Raw genomic sequence first — 26,654 nt, 5'->3', positions numbered from 1 at the left:
CACTGGGGAAAGAGCAGTGCATGCCACAGAGATTGCTAAACTGTTGTGGGCAGTGGTGAACTGCACTTCGCTGCCGATTTCAAAATCCAGTCAGTCTGCTGGATGCAAAAGAACATTGCAAAATAAGCATGGAAAAACCAGACATCAAACACCAGAGGACCTGCCACAATGAAGTAGAAAGAAAGTAGAAGTGGACAGTAAAAGTACAGCAAAAAAGGGAAATGTAACATTCTGATCAACAATATGAATGGGTCAGCATATATGTTGTTCAGTATACTGTTGGCAGTAACTCTATGATGATGTATTAGCTATCTCCTGCTTTCAAACACACAATGAATGCACACTTCCTACAATACTTCCCTTATCAGAGGTATCCTGTATCTAAAATGACACCAAAGCAACAATATTATAAACTTTTCACTGCACCCATTCAGATGGATATGACAATAAAGCCAATTCAAATTCTAATTCTGATCTTAATAAATCATTTATTGGAAGAATGCAAATTTTTGACTCATTACAATTAACGCAACTGGGGATTGTTCTCTTTATATAAAAGCCTTAATTGTTGCTTTCGTTTATGTTTACGCTACATGATGAAATGTGTCACTGGAAGCTGTAATGTTTCTTGTTATTTGTTACAATTAACAGTCACAGTATATTTCCATGCTTTAGAGGGGAAAGATTTAGAAGGGACCTAAGCAGCAATTTTTGAGAAGGTGGTGCATGTATGGAATGAACTGCCAGAGGAAGTGGTGGAGGCTGGTACAATGACAACATTTAAAAGGCATCTTGGTGGGTACATGAATAGGAAGGGTTTAGAGGGATGTGGGCCAAATGCTGGCAAATGGGACCAAGTTAATTTAGGATATTTGGGTAGCTTGGATGAGTTGGACTAAAGGATCTGTTACCATGCTGTACATCTCTATGTTTAAACTATGGTAATATGCCTTAAGCTTTTGGTTACTTTATCATTCAATATCAGCTTTTATTTTTTGGTAGATTGCCCATGACGTGTAGTCCCTTCTAAGACAGACTTCTTCAACTGTTAGACATTTCTGTGAAATAGTGCAGCACTCTGCTATAATTGCTACAGTGGGCAAAATATTCTTGTGCTAGATTTTGTGGTCAGCAGTGAAGCAATGGAACATGCTGTCAATCTCAAAAAAAAATCAACCAATCTCCTTAGTGTGAATTTCCTTTTCCTGATACCAGTTCACATCTGGATGACAGGGTTTATAGAAGCATTGATGCCTGCAAACAGAGCATGGAGGTACTAACACTGGAGTATTCTCCCAGACATCAAATCAGAAAATTAAAAATACTTGTGTCTTCAAATTTTAAACTTTCAGATAGTAATATTAATTATCAAGGTACAGGTTATAGTACCATAAGCAAACCATGAAAACAATTAAAAGTGTGTGGAATTTATCATGATTAAAAGAAATTGACATTGCGCAAAGATAAAATTAGATTGGGACCAATGAGCGGGTTCAGCAATGATTATAAATATAGGACTCTGTTTAAAATAAAAACAAGTTAAACCCTAATTGAACAAAGTACAACATTTTAAATTAACAGCGAGACAGAGTAAAATGAAACTTTTTGTCAGTTCACTAATTGCTTCAGGATTAAACTCTGAGGGATCGTCAACAGTGCAGTTTGTGGAAGAGCATAGTATTACTGATAGCAACTGCTATCTGTGGTATTTTGCACATGTACGGACTTGTAAAGTCACTGCCAGTTTCATTAGAGTAAAGATTATAAATGCGGGCAGTTTTGCTGTTATCATCAGTACCTGGTGAACAGTGTTGCCCCTGAAAATTGCAAAATGTGGCTAGCTGCTTTCCTTCTGTGTTATCCTTCAACATGAAAGCAGAAGTTTGCACTTATTGTCCACCTGTATTTCATAAATTTACTATAATTACATATTAATTATCAATTAGATGGGACTAGATTAATTCAGGATATCTGGTCAGCATGGACAAGTTGGACTGAAGGGCCTGTTTCCAAGTGTACACGTCTGACTCTTTGACTGTAAACCTGCACAGATAGCTAAATCTAGTGACTAACAGCACAGGTACCGTCAATAATTTATCACTTACTGCCACTCAAATTCCAGAAGTTAACAATTAAAGCCTTTTTCCTGTAAGTTAGAATTTTTAAATATATGTCAAGTATGGATGAGTTTGCTTGCTGAGCTGGAAGGTTAGTTTTCAGACGTTTCATCACTTTTTTTTAATTTGAAAAAAATACTTTATTCATAGAATGTACAAAACAATAAAAAATTTATACACCTACCCAGTCATGCAAGCTGCTCTGGGTTACCCAGGGGGTACGTACACCAACTAAAGGAAAAAAACAAGACAAAGAAAAATAAAACAAAGCAAAGAAAATACTCCGGCAGTCGTCACCCCGCACAGTCCCAGTTGGCCCCCTGACCAGTTGGGGAAGGCGCCAGCTGGGCCCAGTTACCAGATAGGGCCCTTTTTTCTATTCTGGACTAGGGATTTCATACGGTGGTCTTTCCCCACCGCGCCTTGGCGGCAGCTGCCCCAACCCTTAGTGCGTCCTTCAGCACGTAGTCCTGGACCTTGGAGTGCGCCAGTCTGCAACACTCATTCGGGGTCAGTTCTTTCAGCTGGCAGACCAGCAAGTTTCGGGCAGACCAAAGAGCGTCTTTCACCGCATTGATGGTCCTCCAGGCGCAGTTGATGTTGGTCTTCATGTGCTTCCCGGGAAACAGCCCGTATAGCACAGAGCTGCTCGGGACGAACCTCGACAGATACCGCTGCATCCCTCTCCAGACCTCCTGCGCATAGGCACACTCGAGAAGGAGGTGATCGACAGTCTCGACCCCCCACAGCCGCCTCGAGGGCAGCGTGCGGTGGCGCAGAGATTCCGGGTGTGCATAAAGGATCTCACTGGCAAAGCCCCTCTCCCCACCAGCCAAGCAATGTCCTTGTGATTGTTTGAAAGTTCTGGCGATGAGGCATTCTGCCAAACGACTTTGGCAGTCTGCGTGGGGAACCACACAATGGGATCCACCCTCTCCTTTTCCCGAAGGGTCTCGAGGATACTACGTGCTGACCACTGCCTGATGGCCTTGTGGTCAAAAGTGTTTCCCTTCAAAAATTTCTCCACGAAGGACAGGTGGTACGGGACCGTCCAACTACTCGGAACGTTCTGTGGCAACGAGGCCAGGCCCATCCTTCGCAACACCGGGGACAGGTAGAACCTCAGTAAGTAGTGACACTTGGTGTTTGCGTACTGAGGATCTACGCACAGCTTGATGCAGCCGCACACAAAGGTAGCCACCAGGGCGAGGGTGGCGTTCGGTACGCCCTTTTCCCCCATTTTCCAGGTCTTTGTACATGGTGTCCCTGCGGACCCGGTCCATCCTCGACCCCCAAATGAAGTGGAAGATGGCCCAGGTGACCGCAGTGGTGCAGGTCCAGGGAATAGGCCAGGCCTGCGCCACATACAACAGTACCAAAAGCCCCTCACACCTGACAACCAGGTTCTTAACCGCGATGGAGAGGGTCCAGACCATCCACCTGCCCAGCTTCTGCTTCAGTTTGGTGATACGCTCCTCCCAAGTCTTAGTGCATGCCCCAGCTCCACCGAACCAAACACCCAGCACTTTCAGGTAGTCTGTCCTGAAGGTGAAGGGGATGAAGGAGCGGTCATCCCAGTTCCCAAAGAATATGGCCACGCTCTTACCCCTATTGACTTGGGCATCCGAGGCCAGTTCAAACTGGCCGCAGATCTCCAACAGCCTACTCACCGACCGACGATCGGTGCAGAAGACGGCGACGTCGTCCATGTACAGGGAGGTCTTGACCTGCAGGCCTGCACTGCCTGGGATAGTCACGCCCTTCAGGCTCACGTCCTTCCTGATGGATGCGGTGAAGGGCTCCATACAGCACATGAACAAGGCAGGAGAGAGTGGGCAGCCCTGTCTGACTCCAGATCTGACGGGAAAACTGTCCGATTCCCACCCGTTGATCGAGACTGCGCTAACGATGTTGGTGTAGTGCAGCCGGATCCTATTGCGGATGCCCTCCCCGAACCCCAATTTGGAGAGGACGTCCCTCATGTAAGCATGAGAGACCCTGTCGAAGGCCGTCTCCTGGTCCAGGGTGACGAGGCAGGCGTCCACCCTCCTGTCCTGCACATAGGCGATCGTATCCCTGATAAGCGCAAGGCTCTCAGTGATCTTCCTGCCCGGCACAACACAGGTCTGGTCAGGGTGAATCACCGACTCCAGGACAGACCTGACCCGTGTGGCTATGACCTTGGTCAGGATTGTGTAGTCCATGTTCAATAATGAAATGGGACGCCAATTCTTAATTTCTTCCCTCTCCCCCTTCCTCTTGTAAATGAGGGTGATGATGCCCTTCCTCATGGACTTGCATGTTTCCCCTGCCCGAAGCGCACTATCGGGTGGGGGAGCGGAGTCTGCAGAGGCACTTTGCTGGCCTCGGGTCCATCCTGCAGGCCTGGGCCCTCCTGCACGACAAGGCCCTCCTAAACACTAGGGGACTCCTTGTAGGGGCCTTGTGCCTTCCTCTCCTCCGGGGGGGCTTGCCCCGCATTGCCCCTGCCGGCGACCTGGGTGTAGGTGGTCCCCCGCTGCGGGCATGCCCTATAGAGGTGGCCCACTTCCCCGCAAAGGTTGCAGCTTTTTTCTTTTGGGCAATCCTTTGCAAGGTGTCCCTCCTCCCTGCAGTTCCTGCAGATGGTGGCTTTGCAGTCGGCCGCCACATGACCTGACCTACCACAGGCATGGCAGACTTTGGGTTGCCCTGCGTAGGTCAGGTAGCCCTTGCTCCCGCCGATCGCAAAGCTGGACAGTGGGTGTACAATGTTCCCGTCCGCGCTCGTCCTCAGCGTCACCCTGACCTGCCTCTTACTGGTCCAGATCCCGAAGGGGTCCATGATGTTGGTTAGGTCCCCCTCCACCTTCACGTACCTTCCGCTGAAGGTCAGGACATCAACTGCTGGCACATGCGGGTTGTACATGTGTACAGTCACCATACGGCTCCTCTGTGCTGGCATCACGAACAGCGGGACAGCGGTCAATACAGAGAGGGGGCCCTCACCTCCTTTTTCCTTGAAAACCTCCAGGAAGCGCCCACAAAGCTTGGCACTCCTGAAGGTTACATCGTAAAATCCTCCTCCGGGGAAATCCTGCAGGCAGTAAATGTCCGCAGCAGCGAACCCACAACAGTCCAACAAGACCCTCTTCACGAAGAAGGTGCGGTCCACAGGTGCACCTTCATCCACCTTCATCACGGAAACACGGATGGTGTTCCGGACCCCCTGACCTGGGGCACGAGCACTTGCCGCAGCCATCGTTGCAGGTTGGCTGCTCCCCTGAACCAGCGTTAGGCCGAAGCCAGCATTAAGATCCACCGGTTGCAAGGGTGCGCAGCCAACTCGACGTCTTCCTTCCACCTCCAACACAGCGCTGTCCTCCTCTCAGTCCACTGAAGAGTGTGTCTTTATTTTGTTCCAGATGTAAGCTGGTTCACTGAGCTGGAAGGTTTGTTCCCAGACGTTTCGTCACCATTCTAGGTAACATCATCAGTGAGCCTCCGACGAAGCGCTGGTGTTATGTCTCGCTTTCTATTTATCTGTTGAGGTTTCCTTGGGTTGGTGATGTCATTTCCTGTTCTTTTTCTCAGAGGATGGTAGATTGGCTCCAAATCAATGTGTTTGTTGATGGAGTTCCGGTTGGAATGCCATGCTTCTAGGAATTCTTGCGTGTGTCTCTGTTTGGCTTGTCCTACGATGGATGTGTTGTCCCAATCAAAGTGGTGTCCTTCCTCATCTGTATGTAAGGGTACGAGTGATAGTGGGTCATGTCGTTTTGTGGCTAGTTGATTGTCATGTATACTAGTGGCTAGCTTTCTGTCTGTTTGTCCAATGTAGTGTTTGTCACAGTTCTTGCAAGGTATTTTGTAGATGACGTTCATTTTGCTTGTTGTCTGTATAGGGTCGTTTAAGTTCATTAGCTGCTGTTTTAGTGTGTTGGTGGGTTTATGGGCTACCTCTTGGCATCAGCGTAGCCCACAAAAGTGACAAACACTAGGTTGGACAAACAGGCAGAAAGCTAGCCACCAGGATACATGAACATCAACTAGCCACAAAAAGACATGACCCACTATCACTAGCATCCTTACATACAGACGAGGAAGGACACCACTTTGATTGGGACAACACATCCATCCTAGGACAAGCCAAACAGAGACACGCACGAGAATTCCTAGAAGCATGGCATTCCAACCGGAACTCCGTCAACAAACACATTGATTTGGAGCCCATCTACCATCCCCTGAGAAAAAGAACAGGAAATGACATCACCAACCCAAGGAAACCTAAACAGATAAATAGAAAGCGGGACATAACACCAGCGCTTCATCGGAGGCTCACTGATGATGTTACCTAGAATGGTGACGAAACGTCTGAAAACTAACCTTCCAGCTCAGCGAGCAAACTCGCATCCAGAACCTCAACCTGAGCTACAAATCTTCTCAAAACTCGATATGTCAAGTATAGCAAAATATTAATAACAAAATGAAAGTCAGACTTGCCCGTAGGACTAATGATATGCAAATGCATTGGTGTTAATTTTCCAAAGTCTACTGGATGCTGGAAGATCTCCATTAGATTAGAAGGAAGCAAAAAAATCCATTTATTTAAGAAGGAAGGGAGGCAGAAAACAGGAACTATAAGCCAGTTAGCTTGATACCTGCTATTGAAAAGTTTTTAGAATTGATCATTAGGGAAGTTACAAGCAGGCATTTGAAAAACCTCAAAGTGATTGAAGAGACAGTATGGGTTGAGAAAGCGATATCCTGTTTAACCAACTTATTAGAATCTTTGAAGGAGTAATATGTGGATAAAGGGGAACCTACTGATGTACTTGGATTTCCAGAAGGTATTTGACCAGGTTCCACAAAAACGGTTACAAAACAAAGTCAGAGCTTGTGATGTAGTGGGTTACATACAAGCATGAACAGTGGATTAGCTGACAGGAATCAGATTGTACAGAAATGAGCCCTTTTTCTGGACTGATGTGACAAATAGGGTCCTTCAAGGTTCTGCACTGAGCCGTCAACTTCTCAACAATTCATATCAATGTCTTAAGTGAGATTAAAAAAGGCACGATAGCTGAATTTGCAGATGGCACAAAGATAGGTAAGAAAGTATGTTGTGATAGTAACACAACAAAGATTGCAGACCGACATGGGTAAGTGAATGGGCTAAAATCTGGAAGTTGGATTGTGATGTGGGAAAATGTAAAGTTGTTCAGTTTGGCAGGAAAAATTGAGTAGCAGTATATTATTTAAACAAAGAACAAATGCAGAATTCTGAGGTGCAGAGTGACTTCAATATTGTGACGCATGAATCATTAAAACTGAGTACGCAGATAAAGCAGATGACCAGGAAGGCTGAGTTCACAAGAGAAAGGGATGATTTGATTGTCATTTATAAGATCCTTGAATGGTCTTGACAAGCCAGACATGGTAAGGCTGTTTTCTCTTGTGGATGAGTCCTGATCTAGGGGCATACTCTGTAGGATAGAGATTGAAGGGTTTTTTCCCCTGAGGTTGCACACTTTTGGCCCTCTCCACCTCTGAAGATGGTGGAGATAGTGTCAGCAGGTATTTTAAAGTAGAGGTAGATTCTTCTTAGGCAAGGGTCTCAAAGGTTACTGGGGATAGATGGGAATGTGCAATTTGAAATGTGAACAGATCAAGGATGATTTATTGAATGATGGAACAGGCTTGAAGTACCAAATAGCTTATTTCTGTTCCTAATTCATATGTTCTTCATGTTAATATTCCTCTTAATTCAATGTCTCTCTCTCTCCTGTCATTCCCTTCCTCTACCTTTTCACATTGACTTTGCTCACTTTAATTCATCTTCCGTGTCCATTGGCTCAGTGGCTCAGTGGTTAGCATCGCTGCCTCACAGCACCAGGAATCTGGGATTGTTTCCACCCTCAAGTGACTGTCTGATGTGTAGATTAGGTGGATTGGTCATGCTGAACTGCCCATAGCATCCAGTGATGTGCAGGTCAAGTAGGTTGGCCGTTGGGGTTACAGGAATAGAGTAGGGGATTGGTCTGGGTAGGATGCTCTTTGGAGGGTCAGAGTGGACTTGATGAACTGCTTCCATACCATTCATTTTGCAGTCCTTCTAGCTGATTTCTTAAGGAGATGTACTGAAGGGGTCATTGTTCACCGAGATCACAAGTGTCTTATAATCCTTGCTGTGCTTACATTTAAAGGACAAATTAATCCTATAGAGAGAGAAAGACAGTTAATATTTCAGGATGATGACTCCAAGGTTTAATTCTGTTTCTCCCTACACAGGTGCAGCCTTCTGGCCTAGTATTAACATTTTCCATTTTTATTTCAGATTTCCAGCCTTCATGAAATTTTGCTTTTGTATTATTCAAAAAGTGTAATTGTCACAACTTTTCTCATTGTAAAATTATATTTATAGGTTATGGATCGCAACCTTATTTTTCTGAAACTCCACGCACCGTGGGAACTGCTCTGTCGTTATGCTGAACTCCTTCATATCAAACTGCCTCTACATTCCAATGACATGAAACAGAAACCCTCCACATTCAACTGCATCACTAAGATTTTCTCAGTGGATGAAGACAAAATTCCACCAGAGCCTGAATATTTCACTGCGCCTTTTGAGATGGATCGTATTAAAAGTTTCCAAATTGACGATCGTGATTCTTTCTTCCCACCAGCTACTCGAAGCAGAATAGTAAGATAATATCAGACTACGTTACTACTCTCTTTTGGACTGTATTGGTATTAAGATATAGCGAGAGTGATTAAGTACAGAATGAATGTATCTCTCTTATGACCAGATGAGGAGGCGCAGAACAGTTTCTCTTTATGCCCACTTCTTTACAGAATCCCTACAGTGTGGAAGCAGGCCATTCAGCCCACACTGACCCTCAAAAGAGCATCTCACCCTATAACACTGTATCCCCTATGGCTAATCCACCTAGCCTACACTTCCCTGGACACTACAGCAATTTAATATGGCCAGTCCCTCTGATGTACACAGGTTTGGACTGTGGGCGGAAACCCACATAGATACAGGAAGAGTGTGCAACCTCCACAGAGACAGTCACCCAAAGGTGGAATTGAACCCAGGTCCCTGGCGCTGCAAGAAAATTGTGCCAACCACTGAGCCACCATGCCACCCCAACTGTGAAAGTTATGCATGGTCAGGTTTACCTCCAGTTTTTCTTTTATGAATAGTTTATATAAATAATAAAGAAAAAGAATTTTTAACTGGGTCTGAGTACATTAGGTATTTTTCAGGAAAAGCTCCAGCTTTCTCTCCCTCTGTTCTGTCTTTCTCAGGTGCACGCACACTGTCCATCATAATGCACACATACGTTCACAGTTCTCTCTCTCTCTCTCTCATACAATCACATGCAACCACAAAGAGATTAAACTGTGCTGATATGGATGAAGCAGCTTAAAGTCCAGTAATGTTAAAGGGCTTAAAGATGCTGGAGGTTGGTGGCCTGACTGCCTTCAGGATGAAGTAGGTGGTTTTCCTGAATTCACTGTTGAGGGTGATCACTCTGTGCATCATTTATTATTATCACATTTCCAAAGACAGCCACAGCTAGATTGTTCAGTCACTGTCTGCAAACATAAGAACAGTCCGACACCAGCCAACATTCTCAACCTGTGGAGTGAAAAGTAACTAACTCTGGGCTTTAGAGACAATAAGAACTGCAGATGCTGGAGAATCCAAGATAACAAGGTGTGGAGCTGGATGAACACAGCAGGCCAAGCAGCATCACAGGCTGATGTTTTGGGCCAAGACAGGCTTTGCTTCTTCACTTGTTTTAGCCAGTTTGTAGAAGAAACAGATGCCTAAACACAAGAGTTAGCTAGATTATCACATGACCCTCTCCCTTCAACGATCCATTGACCAAAATATGTTCTTGGGCTACTTGATTATTGTTTTTCTGGGTTATATGACTAGAATATACATGGGCACAATCCTTTCATAGAGTCATGCTGTCCAAATAATTAAATCTAATGGATTTATTTAATTTCTAATACCACAGGCTCAGGCTAGAAAGTGGTTCCTGTAATAGTTTGATTTCTAAAACTTAGTTTCCAATCTTTGCATCAACTCGTCAGCTCTTCGTGCTTTCTGCTTCACGAGATCTGTTGCACTCCCTGTAATGCAACTTGAAGCTTGTCCCTTTCCATACCTGTAAATCTGCAAACTCGATAAAACTGAGTGACTTTTGTGCAGGGAAGAAGGGGCTATTAGGTTTATCTCTATGTCCTCCCACTTGTTTCTATTTAAGTTTTTGTTTTGTATGTGTTTATTAAGAGTATTTTCATCCCTTGTTTGGAAATTGAACTTCCATGTGGTGAGTGAGGCTTGTTATCTGCAAAAATACAGGCGAGTGAACTGTTAACCTTTATTTCAAGGGGAATAGAGTACGAGAGTAGGGAAGTCTGATGAATGCTATGTAAGGCACAAGCCAGACTATAAATGGAAAATAGTGAGCAGTTTTGATCCCCTTGGCTAAGGAAGGAAAATTGATGTAGTAGGCAGTCCAAATTGGCCTGCGGTGTTCATCCAGCTCTACTCCATGTCATCTCAGATTCTGCAGCATCTGCAGTTCTTACTATCTCTGAAACAATTTTAACCCCATTGCGAAGCCCCTCCTAAGGATGCCTACCTTTAAGAAGTTACCCTCCTGCATCTGGATTTCAGAACCCCCTTCCCCTCCCCCATTTCTGAAGAAGGGTCTCGGCCCGAAACATCAGCCTTCCTGCTCCTCTGATGCTGCTTGGCCTGCTGTGTTCATCCAGCTCTACACTTTATTATCTCAGATTCTCCAACATCTGCAGTTCCTACTATCTCTGCACTAAGTTCATCCTGGGTATGAAGGGATTTTCTTAAGCAGAGTGATTGAAAAGGCACAGTTTGTACTTATTGGTCTTTAGAAGAATGCGAGGAGACCATATTGAAACATAGGAGATGTTTAGGAACTTGACAGGAGGTTGTTTCTCCTTGTGGGAGAGCCTTTGACCAGAGGGCGTCACGGTGGAATAAGGCACCACACAATTTAGACTGAGATGAGGAGGATTTTTATTTGCAGGATAGTGATTCAGAAACAGAAATTGCTGGAGACATGCAGCAGGTCTTTCTTGTCCAACCTTTCTAAATAGCTAATTCACTTCAATCCAGGCAATATCCTGGTAAACCTCTTCTGCCCCTTCTGCAAAGCCTCAACATCCTTCCTGAAGTTTGACGACCAGAACTGCACACAAAACTCCAAATGTGGCCTAACAAAAGCTTTATACAGCTGCAACATGTTGCTAACTTTTAAACTCAGTGCCCCAAGACAAGTATACCCTAGGCTGCCTTAACACCTATCCACTTGTGTTGCCACTTTCAGAGAGCTATGGACTTGGTCCCAAGATCCCGCTGCACATTAATACACCTGAGAGTCCTGCCATTTACTACATACTTCCTGTTGCATTTGACCTTCCATAATGTATCTCCTCGCACTTGTCCATATTGAATTCTGTCTGCCATTTCTCAGCACAACTTTCCAGCTGAACTATATCCTGCTGTATCCACACTATTCCTCACTATTCACACCTCTATCAATTTTTGTGTTGTTTGAAAACTTCCTAATCTGGATCAGAATCTCTTTGCATACGTAAAGAAACTTTTACAATTAATTTGCACGTTTCCCATATATTTACTATTGTACTCTATTTTCCCTCTCTTAATTAACCCCTTTGTCCTCCTTTTCTGAAATCTAAACTCCCAATCCTCATGTCCACTGCTTTTTATTTTGGCCAATTTGTATGGCATTTCTTTGATCTAATACACGCTCTAAGGTACCTTGTTCACCACAGCTGAGCTGCATTTCCCATTTTACTTTTGCGTCAGACAGGAATAAACAATAGTTGCAGTTCCTTCATGCAACCTTTGAATGCTTGCCATTCCTTATCCACCGTCATCCCTTTGAGTAATGTTCTACAATCGATCATAGCCAACTGTGCCTCAAACTATCACAGTTTCCTTTAATTAGATTCAGAATCAACTACACCACTCTTAATGAAGAATTTTGTCATGTTGTAGTTATTCATCTTGCATGGGCTTCACACAGCTAGTTTACCAATTATTCCTTTCTTAACTCCTTTGCAATTTTAAATTGAACACTGTCTTTATGAGTAATCACTTTTTAATGTTTTTCTGCAGGTCAAGTACATTTTGAATCGCTGCGAATATAAAAGAGGAAGTCCAAACAAATTTGGCATTACCAAACTTTTGGACTCAAAGACATACAGTGCAGCTTACACTCTCCATGACGTAAGTATCATAGAATGTTAATTGGTCCTTGAAACTTGCCAAGCAATAATTACTGGATGAGGTGAATATATAAATATTATAAAGAGAAAATATTGTTAAGCAACATTAGACACTTATTTTGTGGACAGAATAGAGGTGGTTCTGTTGCCGTAAAGAGGTATAGGGTAGATTTAGTGTGGCCAGTGCAGCATCAAGTATTGCACCTAGGTCCACCTCACCTGTGAGAGATATCACAAGTTAGTTTTCCAGCAGTGGGAAATCCTGAAGTGATTAAGCTGTGGGTGAGAAGTTGCTAATCTTGCACAAGTAACAGATGCCTTTGGTTTGTTTGTTGGATCGAGTCAAACACGCATTTTTTTTGTTTCCTTGATATGCTACTGGACAGAATGGAGCTGTTTGTGACTATATATATTTATGACTAAAGTATATTTTTGAAATAAAATGTTGTCAATTAAGCTCATTATTGATATCAGCTAACCCAGAGCCTGCCAGAATTTAATGGTGCTCACATATTAGGTGTAATTGATGCAGCCCTCCTGTGTTTGCAGAAGGTCACCAGCCACTGCAGCTTTCCTGGAAATGGGGCTGGTCCCTTCATTGAGCAACATTTAGAGTCTGCCTAAGGAATCTGCCATTCAGCAGGGACTAGCTACCTCCTAACTTTGCCACTGATTACCCCTTCCCCCACCACACAGTCCTGCGAACCCAATCCCATGAGCTCCATTCTGCCGTCACTCACTTCTGGTATAGTGACGCTCCAAGATCCTGCCTAGCAGATGCATTACCAGCAGCCATCGTTGCCCCCACTAACAACATTGAGAAGCTGCTAGCTTTAGATGGGCTGGGAGCTCTGGGTGCGTTGGATTTTTAATCCCCGGATCCTGTGAGCTGAGTAGGGCCAAAAGGTTGCTGGTTAAGGGCAATTAAATCCACTGGGCTTCTTTTGACAGCTGTTCAAATTCAGTTCACCAATCAATAACCACAACCTCTTTACCATTAAAACATAGGAACAGATGTAGGTCATTCACCCCATTGACCCATCATTCAATGAGATCATGGATGTTCTCTGCAACTCCACTTCCATGCCTTTTCCCCATAACCCTTAATTCCCCTATTGATTAAAAATCCCTCTATCTAGAATGAGAGATGATCTAATTGAAACCTACTGGATTCTTAAGGGGCCAGACAGGGTAGATGCCGAGAAAATGTTTCCTCTCATGGGAGATCCCAGGGCCAAACAACGTCAATTTAAGACTGAGATGAGGACAAGTTCCTTCTGTCAAAGGATTGAGAGTCTTTGGAACTCCTTGTCACAGAGAGCTGTGGGGCAGAGTCCTTGTGTACATTTAATGCTGAGATAGATTCATGAAGAGTCATTGGAATTAAGGGTTGTAGGGAAAGGGCAGGAAAGTGGACATGAGGAACGTTGGAACAACCATGATCCTATTGAATGGCAAACCAGGCTTGAAGGGCTGAATAGCCTACTCCTATTCCTAGTTCTTAAGATCTTAAAGAATTGAGTGATTGAAATGTAAGGGTTTTTCTAAGATACCTTAATTATTTTAAAATTGTAGGCATTTAGAGATATTTATTTTAACAAAAGAAACACTCATTTTGTCCCTTCTTGTAAAAATACTGGCAGCTATTGGGATACTGTTCTTCCCTCATGCAAGAGACCTAAGTATCTGTTGTTAATATGTTAACTAGATAATAAGGGTGATTTTTATCTAACACTTGGATGTGAATATGCAGTTGTACAGTCCAAAAGCAGAAATTGCTGGAGAAACCCAGCAGGTCTGACATTATCTATGGGACAAAAGCAGAGTTAATGTTTTGAGTCTGGTGACTGTTTAGAACTATTTCGCGGGGAATTTCTGTTCAGCTTCAGGTCTCCAGCATCTGCAGTTCTTTGTTTTGCAGTCGTACAGTGCACATAGAAGTCAGTGATTTGGTGGTTGAGAGGTTAAGATGATGTGCTGCTGATCCATTGAGTTCTGCACACAACTACTGTTGCAATGCAATGTTAGTGTCCCTATCCCTATGCTAGGAGACCCAAATTCAAGTCCCACTGCTCCAGAGGCATGTAAATGCATCACTGGACAGGCTGATTGCAAAATGTATAGTTATTTGCCAATAGAAGTGTTCTCCCCATTATCTGTCAATTAAAGTCTGTCCTTAAATATCAGCAAGGAATTTAACAGTGGACCACTATCGTCTGGCCAATCCCATTCTTGTACAGTTGGATATCATGCAGAAAATTTCAGAAGAATGTGACCACAAACTCGACAGAATATAAATTCTGGTATATGAATAAAGTCTGATATTTACCTGTCTCTTTTTCAGTGTAAATTCAATCAGAAATCATCAGATCCATTATGCCCCAATGAGAGATACCTTCTGTATGAGGAGTGGGGTCACCCCAAGAATTTTTACAAGCTGCAGCCTCTGGATCTCATCAGGTACTACTTATAATAATTCAGTCATGCTCACCAGCTAACTCCCCCTAATTTCCATATGCTGTGCATAACCCAGTTGATGCATACAACACAAAAGTGTGAGCATGGTCTGTTTGGCCCCTGCGCAAACGATTGCAAATTGAAATGAATTTTACTCACTAGGAACTGTTCCGAAGCTGTTCAAATTGAATTTGTGCAATAAAGAAAGAAAACAAGGACTCAAAGCTGAAGGAGCAATCTGCTTTTGGTGCTTTCTCCACAGATTATTGCTATCACATACATCCAGGGTTCTGCATCAGTTGATTCCAGAATTGAGGGGGTTGGATTATGAAGAGAGACTGAATAGACTGGGATTCTACTCACTGGAATTCAGAAGAATGAGAGGAGATCTTAGAGAATCATATAAGATTATGAAGGGAATAGATAAGGTGGAGGCAGGAAGGTTGTTTCTGCTAGCAGGTGAAACTAGGACTAGAGGGCATCGCCTCAAAATAAAGGAAAGCAGATGTAGGACTGAGGTCAAGAGGAACTTCTTCACCCAAAAGGTTGTGAATCTGTATAATTCCCTGCCCAGTGAAGCGGTTGAAGCTATCTCACTGAATGTTTTTAAGGCAAGGCTAGATAAATTTTTGGACAGTAAAGGAAGTAAGGATTATGGTGAATAGGCAGGTAAGTGGAGCTGAGTCTCAAAAAGATCAGCCACGATCTTATTAAATGGCGGGGCAGGCTCAAAGGACCAGATGGCCTACGCCTGCTCCTAGTTCTTACGTTCTTATCACATGTAACCGTTATCAGTACAATATTTGGACTTATGCACGAATGTCTGGAATTGGATTCATCTGCCATCATCACTTACATATCCATTGGCTTGATAGGATGCGACATCATTGTTTGTTAAATTAAGTGCAATGTAGTGCCTGTGTTAAATCGAGGAGTTTGTACGACATTTTAGTATAGTGGAGAGAGATAAAAATCTTAGGGAAAATCACAAGACTTCTAATATGAGCAAGAGAAAAAAAAATCAAAGCCTAATCTGTGGCTTCTACCATAGTTCATTCCTAATAACATGAGATCCAGGTTTGGGATGAGACTTTGCGACCGGATTGGCAACATATAATCTGAGGTATTTGCATTGATATGAGTTGGTCATTGGTTTACCTGAAAATTCAAGACTAGCTAATTTTTGATATAAATTTAAGAATGAAAATGCAGCGCTTCACTATTTTATGGAAATTTAAATATATTCATGTTCGACTCATGTTACATTTCAACAAGTTTTAGCACACTAATTAAGAATATGGGAAACTTGAGTGCATGTGAGTTATGTAATTAATTTTTTTCTAAGCTACGAAAGATTTTCAGAGCTTCCCAGCACTGCTTCCTGGAAATCACCAGGAACCACCCCTACATTTCTTCATTCTCATTTGTCACTCTTTAGCTCTTAGATGTGGCGGACTCTGCTTACTCCTAAAATGCTGCTTGGCCGGCTGTGTTCATCCAGCACCACACTTTGTTATCTCTGTTTAACACCTTCCTGCTGAGATGATGACTCAGAGAGTGAAACTGTGGGCACACTCACCACAGCGTTGAAAAGCCTCAGTGGGAAAAAAAACTTGTTTGACCTGTTTCAATGGGGAGGAAGAATTTAAGCCCACCCAGAATGAGCCAGAGAGGATTAACAATGTAAACTAAAAAAAAGAGTGCCAATCTCCTCTGTACTTTCTAGCTGCTATATTTGAGAAATAAGTTGGGAAACTTATTTGTAAATTTAATGCCCATTGGGCTGAATTTCCCAGGACTTGTAAAACCACTGGCTGACTTTAATAGGCCTGCAGGAGCAAGATAGGAAACAGGATATGCCTGAAAATCAGGAGAGGGTACAGTTTTTGTGGGCCCCTGATATCTGCAATTTGCAACTATCAGGAAAGATAGTAGACTGCTTAGCAAGGTTAGATCACACGGAATACAGAGAGAACTAACCATTTGGATACAGAACTACCTCAAAAGTAGAAGACAGGGGTTGGTGGTGGAGGGTTGCTTTTCATACTGGAGGCGTGTGGCCAATGGTGTACCACAAGGATTGGTGCTAGGTCCACTGCTTTATCATTTATATAAACGATTTGGATGTGAACATAGGAGGTACGTTTAGTAAGTTTGCAGATGACACTAAAGTTGGAGATGTAGTTGACAGCAAGGAAGATGACCTCAAAGTACAATGAGATCTTGATCAGATAAGCCAATGGGCTGAGGAGTGGCAGATGGAGTTTAACTTAGATAAATGTGAGGTGCTGTTTTTTAGAAAGACACACCAGGGCAGGACTTCTACACTTAATGGTAAGATCCTGGGGAGTGCTGCTGAACGAAGAGACCTTGGAGTGCATGTTCATAGTTCTTTGAAAATGGAGTCACAGGTAGATAGGATTGTGAAGAAGGCGTTTGGTATGTTTGCCTTTATTGGTCAGTGCATTGAGTATAGGACATGGGAGGTCATGTTGTGGATGTGCATGACATTGGTTCATCCACTTTTGAAGTATTGTCTGCAATTCTGCTCTCCTGCTTTTAGGAGTGACTGAGGGTGCTGAGAAAGGGTCACTAGACCCAAAACGTTAACTCTGATTTCTCTCTACAGATGCTGCCAGGCCTGCTGAGCTTTTCCAGCAATTTTTGTTTTTGTTGTTAATTAAACTTGTTGATAAAGTTATTAAGGTGAGTTTTGTTGCAACCAAATGCAATTTTACGCTGATGTTTGAATTCAACAAATGACATGTGCGGCCTTTGATTCTGCAAAATGGTTAAATCTATCGTCAGTGAAACGAGGTCACCATGCTGCCCCTGGAGTTCACTTATTGCGAGATTGTTCATTGGCTTAAAAAGTGGAGAGTTGTGGCAGAGGTTATTGCTAGCCAGTGGTAGAAGACTTCAAACACTGGAGCTGCCGAGGGTCCAGGGCTATTTGTAAGGGAGAAAAGAGCCATCAGTGGGGAGTAGCAAAGGAAATGTTCTGCTTCTACTTTTAACGTCATTTACTCATCTCATTTCTAATGATATGCTGGGTCTTAAAATCAAGTTAGTGACTGACCGTTTATCTGCTTTTTTTATCCCATCGCATTATCCCACAACATTTCATCATTTTAAAACACAAACAAACTTCACTTCTTTGCTTACTTTTATACACAGTAGTCTTAAAACTGTAAATCTATGTCTGTTGTGCATTTAGTTTTATGCTGTACTATCTCTGAGCCTTTTCCACACAAGAAAATTTTTTTAGTTATTTACTCCTGTATGTATTGCAAAAAATATTACAGTTCTGTTTAATTCCCCTCAGCTATGGTTGTTCTAAGAGGTAGAAGTTTATTTTACAGTTTCTTGTATGTGGAATCCTCCGTCCCTTGCTATGAGTACATGTTCCGATTATTCTTACAACCCTTGCAAGATAAAAGAAGCGTAGCAAATAGGAGCAGAAGTAGGCCATTCAGCCCTTCGAGTCTTCTCCATCATTCAGTATAGTTGTCTTTGATCCAATTTCGTAACTGCTCCAGCTTTCTCCCCATTCCTTTTGATCCCTTTCGTCCTAAAAATCATAACTAACTCCTTTTCGAAAAAGTAAATGTTTTGGCTTTAACTGCTTCCTTTATCAGAGAATTCTACAGGCTCCCCACTCACTGGGTGAAGAAATAACACCTCATCTGAGTCCTAAATGGCCTACCCCATATCCTTGGACTGTGACCCCCTGGTCTGGACTTCCCAGTCATTGGGAACATTATTCCAGCAATTACCCTGTCTAACCCTGGTAGAATTTTATAGGATCCTACTTTGTTTGTCTTTAAACTCCAGCGAATATAGCCTTGACCTATCCAGTCTCTCTTCATATGCTGGTTCTGCCAATCCAGGGATCAGTCTGGTACACTTTTGTTGCAATCCCTCCGTAGCCATCCTTCCTCAGATAAGAGAGCCAAAATGGCATACAGTACTCCAGGTGTGGTCTCACCAAAGCCTTGTACAATTGCAACAATACATCCCTGCTCCTGTACGCAAATCTTTTCACGGTGAAGGCCAACATATCATTTAACTTCCTCACCAATCCTAATAAATAAGAATCTAACCATATCCCAGTGACAGATATTAAGTTAACTGTGTATATCTTTCTGCTTTTTTTTTCTAGAACATAGGTGTTACATGTGTGATGTTTCAATAATCTGCTTGCATGTTGCCAGATTATACCAGTTCATTCATTATCTTGGCAGCTACTTGCTGTTAAGACCCAGGAGGCATCAAGCTCAGGAAACATGTCAAGCTTAAATCAATGGGAATAGTACTGTGACTTATCTCTAGTCTATCAGTGCCCCAATACTGCTTTGCTGACTGGCACAGACATTTTTGAGGCCACTTGAAGAAAAATGATCATAGTTCAAGTCTTTTGGCAGAATATTCAATATTCACCATACTAATATCAAAATCAGTAGTGCTTTGACAATAAATGATATTGTAAATATTTTAGGACTATTGCTTAATAGGAGACTAATTAAAGGAACAGACTTCGTGCTCCTTCAGCCTGTGTCTAACAATCTGTTGAATAACCTTAGTAATTGGGAAATTCAGAATTCACGTGATTACACAAAGAATCTGCAGAGGGATATAGAAAGGTTAAGTGAGTGGGTAAAAACTCGGCAGATAGAATATAATGTGGGAAAATGTGAGATTACACACTTTGGCAAGAACAATAGAAAACTAGTGAGTGCTAATTAATTATTATCAATAATGAATGTTATTTAAATGGAGAAAGACTACAGAAGGTTACAACACAGAAGGATTTGGGATTTCTGCAAAAATCACTAAAAGGTAGGACACAATTTCAGCAGGTGTAATAGGGATTACAAAGGAAATGGGTTATAAACGCAGAGAGGTCTTGCTAAAACTACACAAGGCACTAGTCAGACCACAACTGGAATAATGGAACAGTTTTGGGTCCCTTATCTAAGTTAAGAAATATTGGCATTGATGCAATCCAGACGAGATTTAGTAGGATAATCTCAGGTGTGGAGGGATTGCCCTGTGAGGAGAGGTTAAGTGGGTTGAGTTTGTACTCATTGGAATTTAGAAGATTGAGAGGTGAATTTGAAACGTACAAGATTTTTAGGGGACTTACAAGGATAATTGCAGACAGGTTGTTTTCTCTTTTTGAACTAGAGGACATAATCTCAAACTAAGGAGTTGCATATTTAGAACAGAGATGAGGAGGAATTTCTTCCCTCAGAGGGTAGAGGATCTATCGAATTCTTTACCATAGAGCCTTGTGGAGTCTGGAGCATTACACATATTCAACGCCGAGACAGAAAATTTTAATCAGTAAGGGAGTCAAGAGTAATGGGGAAATGGCAGGAAAGTGGAGTTGAGGATGATCAGATCAGCCGTGATCTCATTGAATGGTGTAGAAGGCTCAATGGGCTGAATAGTCTACATATGCCCCTGCATCTTATGGTCTTAATCTCCAGGCCCAGAACTATATCATTGCGTGATCACGCTGTGAATTAGAACGAGCAAAATCTACCATTACAAATTCTAGTTCCACCATTTTGTCAAATACTTTTTGCAATATTTATAATTGGTAAGTTGCCTTTGTAATTTTGAACATTGTTATCTTTGCCAAAAGTTGTTTTTCATTTCAATTTCACATTGCAGGAGGTATTTTGGTGAGAAGATTGGAATCTACTTTGCTTGGCTTGGCTTCTATACGGGAATGCTGGCCATTGCTGGATTTGCAGGACTCGTCTGTTTTATTTTTGGAATACTGACTCTGGATTACAACACATGGAGGTATGTGGAAAAATATAACATGCCACCTCAGTGACATCCAAATAACTCCTCATACTGATGTGTGCAGTGTTCTCATCAGTGCATAGATTGCAACTTTCTGCTGGCACACCCATTTCATGACCCATTTGCAGCCTGCGCAGTGACTCCGTGGTTATCATTGCTGCCTCACAGTGCCAGGGACCAGATTCAATCCCAGCCTCGAGTGACAGTCTGTATGGAGTTTTCCTGTTCTCCCCGTGTCTGCATGGGTTTACTCTGGGTGCTCTGGTTTCCTCCCACAGTCCAAAGATGTGCAGGTTAGGTGGATTGGCTGTGCTAAGTTGTCCACAGTGTCAAGGGATGTACAAGCTAGGGTTAGCCATGGGAAATGCAGAGTTATGCGGGTGGATCTGGAAGGAGCGCTCTTCGGAGGTTTGGTGTGGACTCAGTGGGCTAAATGACCTGCTTCTACGCTGTAGGGATTCTGTGACTATTGTCAAAGCATTTTCACAAATTTATTCTGTAGTGAACATTTCGAATCCAACCCTCATCTTTTGCTGTGCTAGTGACTAGAGCCTGATCACCTGTAAATCTCACCAGATTAACTGATTGACCTCCTACTTTGATAGCTTTCTGTACCTGTTTGAGGTGCTTCTTCCAACTTGGCTCCTGCAGAGATGTTAGCAATAGTGATAACAGGCAATGATGTCTCACCCTATGCCTGATTGCAAAAGTTACGTTTCACCAGATACCGTTCAGATTCAAGCAGTCTATCCTGCACAGAGCAATTATGCACAGGATGGTAAAGGAGTAAAGGTGATTAGTGTGTTTCTTCAAGGAACAACAAGAAGGTTGGACTGCCTGTATTATTTTAAGGCATGACAATTTTGTTAAATGAAATTGTTGAAGGAAGAATTGAGGGGTGTAGGCCAAGAAGAAGAGAGAGAAAATAATTGTTAGACGTCATGAAATTGAAAATACGAGGCTCCTACAGCAATTGAGCAGGAAAATACAAGGCTGAAAAGTATTGGAGAAATGAGCTGAGAAAATGAGAAATGAGCCTTGGGTAGATCACCACTTCCACTGGCAGTAACATCGAATAAAATCTAACAGGGATCTGAGTGATGGGGAGATGTGTGGCAGAGTCGGACATCTCAGTGTCAGGAGCATAGTACAGAGAGATTCTCACTAAGCAGCAGCAATAACTAGTGATAATGGGAACTGCAGATACTGGAGAATCCAAGATAATGAAATGTGAGGCTGGATCACAGCAGGCCCAGCAGCAATAACTAATTGTGCCTTGCTGGTGGCACAACTCACCTCATCAGTATTCAGCTTTCTAACTGACTTTACAAGCTAGACATCAAGAAAACTCAACATGGAAAGTATAGGGTGTGGCTGCATACACACACACACACACACACACACACACACACACACACACACACACACACACACACACACACACACACACACACACACGACATTGGCGTGTGACTTGTGCCTGCCCCTAATACAGCTCATGGCATATTTTCAATCCACCTACATTCCTGTATTCAGTGCTGCATCTTGGACTGCACCAGTTTGAAACTATAACCTGGTATCGTGTGACTTATGACTTTGTCAACATCAACACCTCTACCACTTGGACTGCATCAGCAGGTATTACTGTAATGCTGCAGCAAGGACACACTCAGCTCAGGGCTATTCCAAGCTATTCACTCAACCTATACCTGGATGCTCCCGGCCATGCATTGCCTTGCCCTTTTGTGCTTTGCCCCCTCGACCTGAGATACCAGGCTCCCATTACTTCTCTCTTACCATGCCGTTTAGCGCAAACATAAAAGAAAGGAGCTTGCCATTATTGTCAGCAGGTCTCAGTCAAAACAGGGGAGATACCTTACAGTAGTGGGTACCGGCACACAAAGCCAAGGATAGCCTCTGATACCAGTAGCTTGGGCATGGTAAGTCAATCACTCAGGGTGGTCAGAGTCAAGATCCTGTCCTCTCTGCTTGTTAGGCAGATCACTTTTCGCAACCTTGTGTCTTTCTGGCCTCATGCAGGCTGTTTTGCTGCTGGAATGAGAAAGGGGCAGGTATTGCAGGAGATGAAAGTGGGTGATAGAGCTGTTATTTATGATGCAGGTGGAGAGTTGACCTGAGTGAGTGAGTAGGCAGTGCAGAGGGCATGCAGGGTTAGTGGTGTCAGGGTCTCGAGCGGGTGACAGACAGTGACGGAACACATTTCAGGCGTAGTGAGAATGGTGGAGCATAAGCCTTGGTGCAAGGTGGGTGCAGTAACAGAGAAAGAGAGAGTGAGTGTGAGACATCAGAGAGAAAATAGTGGAACGTATCCTGACTGTGAAGAAGGTCATTGACCTCCTCCCTACACTCCCAGACATTCCCCCAGATGGCTGAGACTGTTCCAACCTGGATGGCAACTTGAACAAGTCTGGCCTGCTCTGGTCTCATGGCCTCTACAGCTGGTCCTAGGGGAGGAGGAAATCTCACATTTGCATCACCTTGTCCAGCAGGACCTCCAGGCCACCATTCACCCTACCTGCCGTGTCCAGGGCAAACATCAGAAACAGTGCAGGGCACCTTTGAATGGACAGTGTTCGTCTGGGTGCACAACAAGCTTTCAAAGATGGCACGGGGTCGAGGGATACCAGTGAATTCCAGCATATCCATTGAGTGATGAGTTGCTCCAGGAAATGGGAAGTGGTAAGATGGGACCAGAATCGTATATGACGACTATCAAAGGGGCTGGGTAAGTAGAAGTAGAATTAGCTTTATTAGCCCACATACTCAAACGAGTTGAGCAAAAAGTTTACAAGTCACCATGGCACCATCTTAGGTACAAATTCTTAAGTACAAATGGTTAGGGGGAAAGAAATTGGAAAAAAAAAGAAATAAAAAGCCCAGCTTTACAGATCATGGAATAAATTAGAAAAATAAAGAAATTGAAAGTTCAAAATAACAGTCCTTTCAATTCAGTCTGCTCTGGCTGCTCGACACCAGGCCATGACTCCAGACTGTGGTGGGCTTCACTTAAGGTTTTCAAGGCCAGGAGACTGCTCTAGAATCACTGTGAGTCTGGAAGCCCATGCTGAGACCACACCAGGGCCACGGTGAGACCGCTATGTCGGGACGAGAGATCCGGATCCACGCTGAGGCCGAGAGCCCAAGTCTGCACCAGGGCCGGTAGTTCAGGACATCGCCAAGAACAAAGACAGAGAGAAAAACATGAGAGGGAAAGAAAGCAAAGAACCGGACGGAGTGGAAAAGCTGGGGCCGAGGACTCCTGCCCCGCTGCCATTTTGGATCTGATTACTGAGTGATTATTGAGGTGACAGAGACAGAAGTCGCTGAGAAAGCTCAGCAGGTTGGGCAACATCTGTGAAGCAAAGTCAAGAGTTAGTGTTTCAGGTCCAGCTCTGAGGAAGGGTCACCGGACCTGAAACATTAACTCTGAATTTTCTTCACAGATGTTCTGAACCTCCTGAACTTTTCCAGCAACGTTTGTTTATGTTCCTGATTTACATCATCTGCAGTTCTTTCGATTATTGAGGTGAGTTTGGTATGACATAGTGAAAACAAATGCTGGGTCTCACACTAAAAAAAATCCAAAAATCTCGCCACCACTTGGATTTAGTCAAAAGACATAAGATTGAGTCCATTGAAATAGCTACAAATTCATTAACTGTAATCCTGCAGCTAAACTTAATTGTTCAATGGTGGATTAGCCTTATTGTGTTGCTGCTGATTGACTAGTCTGGCAGTAATTTTTTTTATCCATCATTATAAATATAGTTTAAAGATTTAAGATGTTATGAGACCACAATGTGCTGAATTTTACCATAAGTCAGTTTCGTGTGAATTTCAGAGCGTTTCACCAGGATTTATGTCTGTGAGCCTTAACAAATTTGCTCAAACAATTCTCCACAACTCACTTTATTATGTATGCACCATACCTCTACAGAATGCTATTCATTGCAATTGTGCACTCAAAATTGATTGAAAGAAAAAAACCCTGTGGATGTTGGAGGTCTGGACTGAAAATAAGAAGAGTTATAAAAACTCAAGTCTGACAGTATCTGCAGAGGAAGAATTAAGGTTTTGAGTTCAATATAACTCTACTCATAACTTCATCTACGTCTGGACAAATTGAAATGTTAACTCTGTCTCACTCTCTCCAGAAATGCTGTCAGACCTGCTGAGTTTTTTTCTAGCGCTTTCTATTTTTATTTACAAAAAATCAAACTCTCCTGACCGTGGCTTTGGGCAGACACTGCAATCTCTACTTTACAGCTGCTTTGGGCATTGGTTGAACATCTCTGCCATTTATTTCAATTCAGCTTTTGGTCAAGTTTGTGACCTCTTCAAAGTGTCAAAAGTGAAAGGTTTGTTGAATTTTATAGTAATTCATGATTTTTAGAATCACTTGTAGCAATTCACGTGTGGTTAGATTAGATTAGATTCCCTACAGTGTGGAAACAGGCCCTTTGGCCCAACAAGTTTACATTGCTCCTTGAAGCATCCCACCCAGACCCATCCCCCTATAACCCACACACCCCTGAGCACTACAGGCAATTTAGCATGGCCGACCCACCTAACCTGCACATCTTTGGACTGTGGGAGGAAACTGGAGCACCTGGAGGAAACCCATGCAGACATGGGGAGAATGTGCAAACTCTACACAGACAGGTTGCCTGAGGCTGGAATTGAACCCAGATCCCTGGTGCTGTGAGGCTGCAGTGCTAACCACTGAGCCACTGTGCCGCTCCATTATGTCACCACTTCACTTACTATATTATCACAGTTCATCATCAGACAGAATACATGAAATTATAAGCTTTCATGTTGCAAATAACTACATTGCAGCTAAGTTGTTGGACTATATTACAACAATTACAATTTTGCTTTCATTTTACAGTCAGGAAGTGTGTGATCCTGAGATTGGAGGTCGTATGATCATGTGTCCCCAGTGTGACCGAGATTGTACTTATTGGAGACTCAATGTTACATGTGAATCATCAAGGGTAAGTGCACCAAAGTGTATATATTATACGCAGTCACACAGCACAGAAGAGGCCCTTTGGCCCATCAGGCCTGTGCCAACGTATCTACACTAATCCCACTTTCCAGCGCCTGCCCCATGGGCTTAAATGTTACGACATTTCAAGTCTTCATCACATACATTTTAAAGCTTGTGTTGTTTCCTGGCTCACCATCCTCCCAGGCAATGCATTCCAGATCCCCAGCACTCTGTGATTTTGCTTCAGAGTGACGATAACACATGACCTATCCTGGACTTCCCATGTAAATGCAACAGTTAAGCAGTTACAACAATGCCCCTTCTTCCTCAGGCAGCTCAGGAAATTTGGCATGTCCATAAGGTCCCTCACCAACTTCTGCAGATGCACCATTCAAAGTATACTGCCCACGTGCATAACGGCCTGGTACGACAACTGCTCTGCCCAGGACTGTAAGAAACTACAGAAGGTGATGTGCATAGCCCAGATCATCACAGAAGCCAACCTTCCATCCATGGACTCCATTTACACGGCTCGCTCCCGCAGAAAGGTGGACAACGTCATCAAAGACCCAAAACACCCATCTCCTACAATCTCTTCCATCAAGACAAAAGAAGTAGAATCCTGAAAACACGTACAAGCAGGTTCAAGAACAGCTTCTTTCTGGCTGTTACTGAATGGGCTCTAGCCTCAAATAATGTAACCTGCACGCCTCTAAGTCTTTTTGATCTGTACACCCTTTGCTTGCTGTGATCTGCCTGTACCGCACGTCAATGAAGCTTTTCATTGTATTTCAGTACACGTGACAATAAAATCAACCAATCAATCAAATCTCCTCTAAACCACCTGCCCTTCACCTTAACATTGTGTCCCCTTGCCATTGACCCTTCAACTAAGGGGAACAGCTGCTTCCTGTCTACCCTGTTAATGCCCCTCATAATCATGTACATCTTTATCA

The 26,654-nt window shown here is 43.2% G+C and overlaps 1 protein-coding gene across 4 annotated transcripts in view; it reads left to right on the top strand.

Moving 5' to 3' along the window:
* ano6 (anoctamin 6) overlaps nucleotides 1-26,654 on the top strand; it is a 149,680-nt gene that overhangs the window by 73,661 nt on the left and 49,365 nt on the right. For all 4 annotated transcript variants that reach the window (XM_048549480.2, XM_048549483.2, XM_048549481.2 and 1 more), the window contains 5 exons: nucleotides 8,521-8,799; nucleotides 12,301-12,411; nucleotides 14,755-14,870; nucleotides 20,547-20,681; nucleotides 25,597-25,702. In XM_048549480.2, the coding sequence (XP_048405437.1) occupies nucleotides 8,521-8,799; nucleotides 12,301-12,411; nucleotides 14,755-14,870; nucleotides 20,547-20,681; nucleotides 25,597-25,702 (747 nt within the window). The remainder of the gene's footprint in view (nucleotides 1-8,520; nucleotides 8,800-12,300; nucleotides 12,412-14,754; nucleotides 14,871-20,546; nucleotides 20,682-25,596; nucleotides 25,703-26,654) is intronic.

Source organism: Stegostoma tigrinum, chromosome 18 (assembly GCF_030684315.1).
Source record: "Stegostoma tigrinum isolate sSteTig4 chromosome 18, sSteTig4.hap1, whole genome shotgun sequence".
Lineage (NCBI taxonomy): Eukaryota > Metazoa > Chordata > Chondrichthyes > Orectolobiformes > Stegostomatidae > Stegostoma > Stegostoma tigrinum.
The sequence above is the reverse complement of the archived record's forward strand: the minus strand, read 5'-3'. Positions and strand labels throughout refer to the sequence as shown.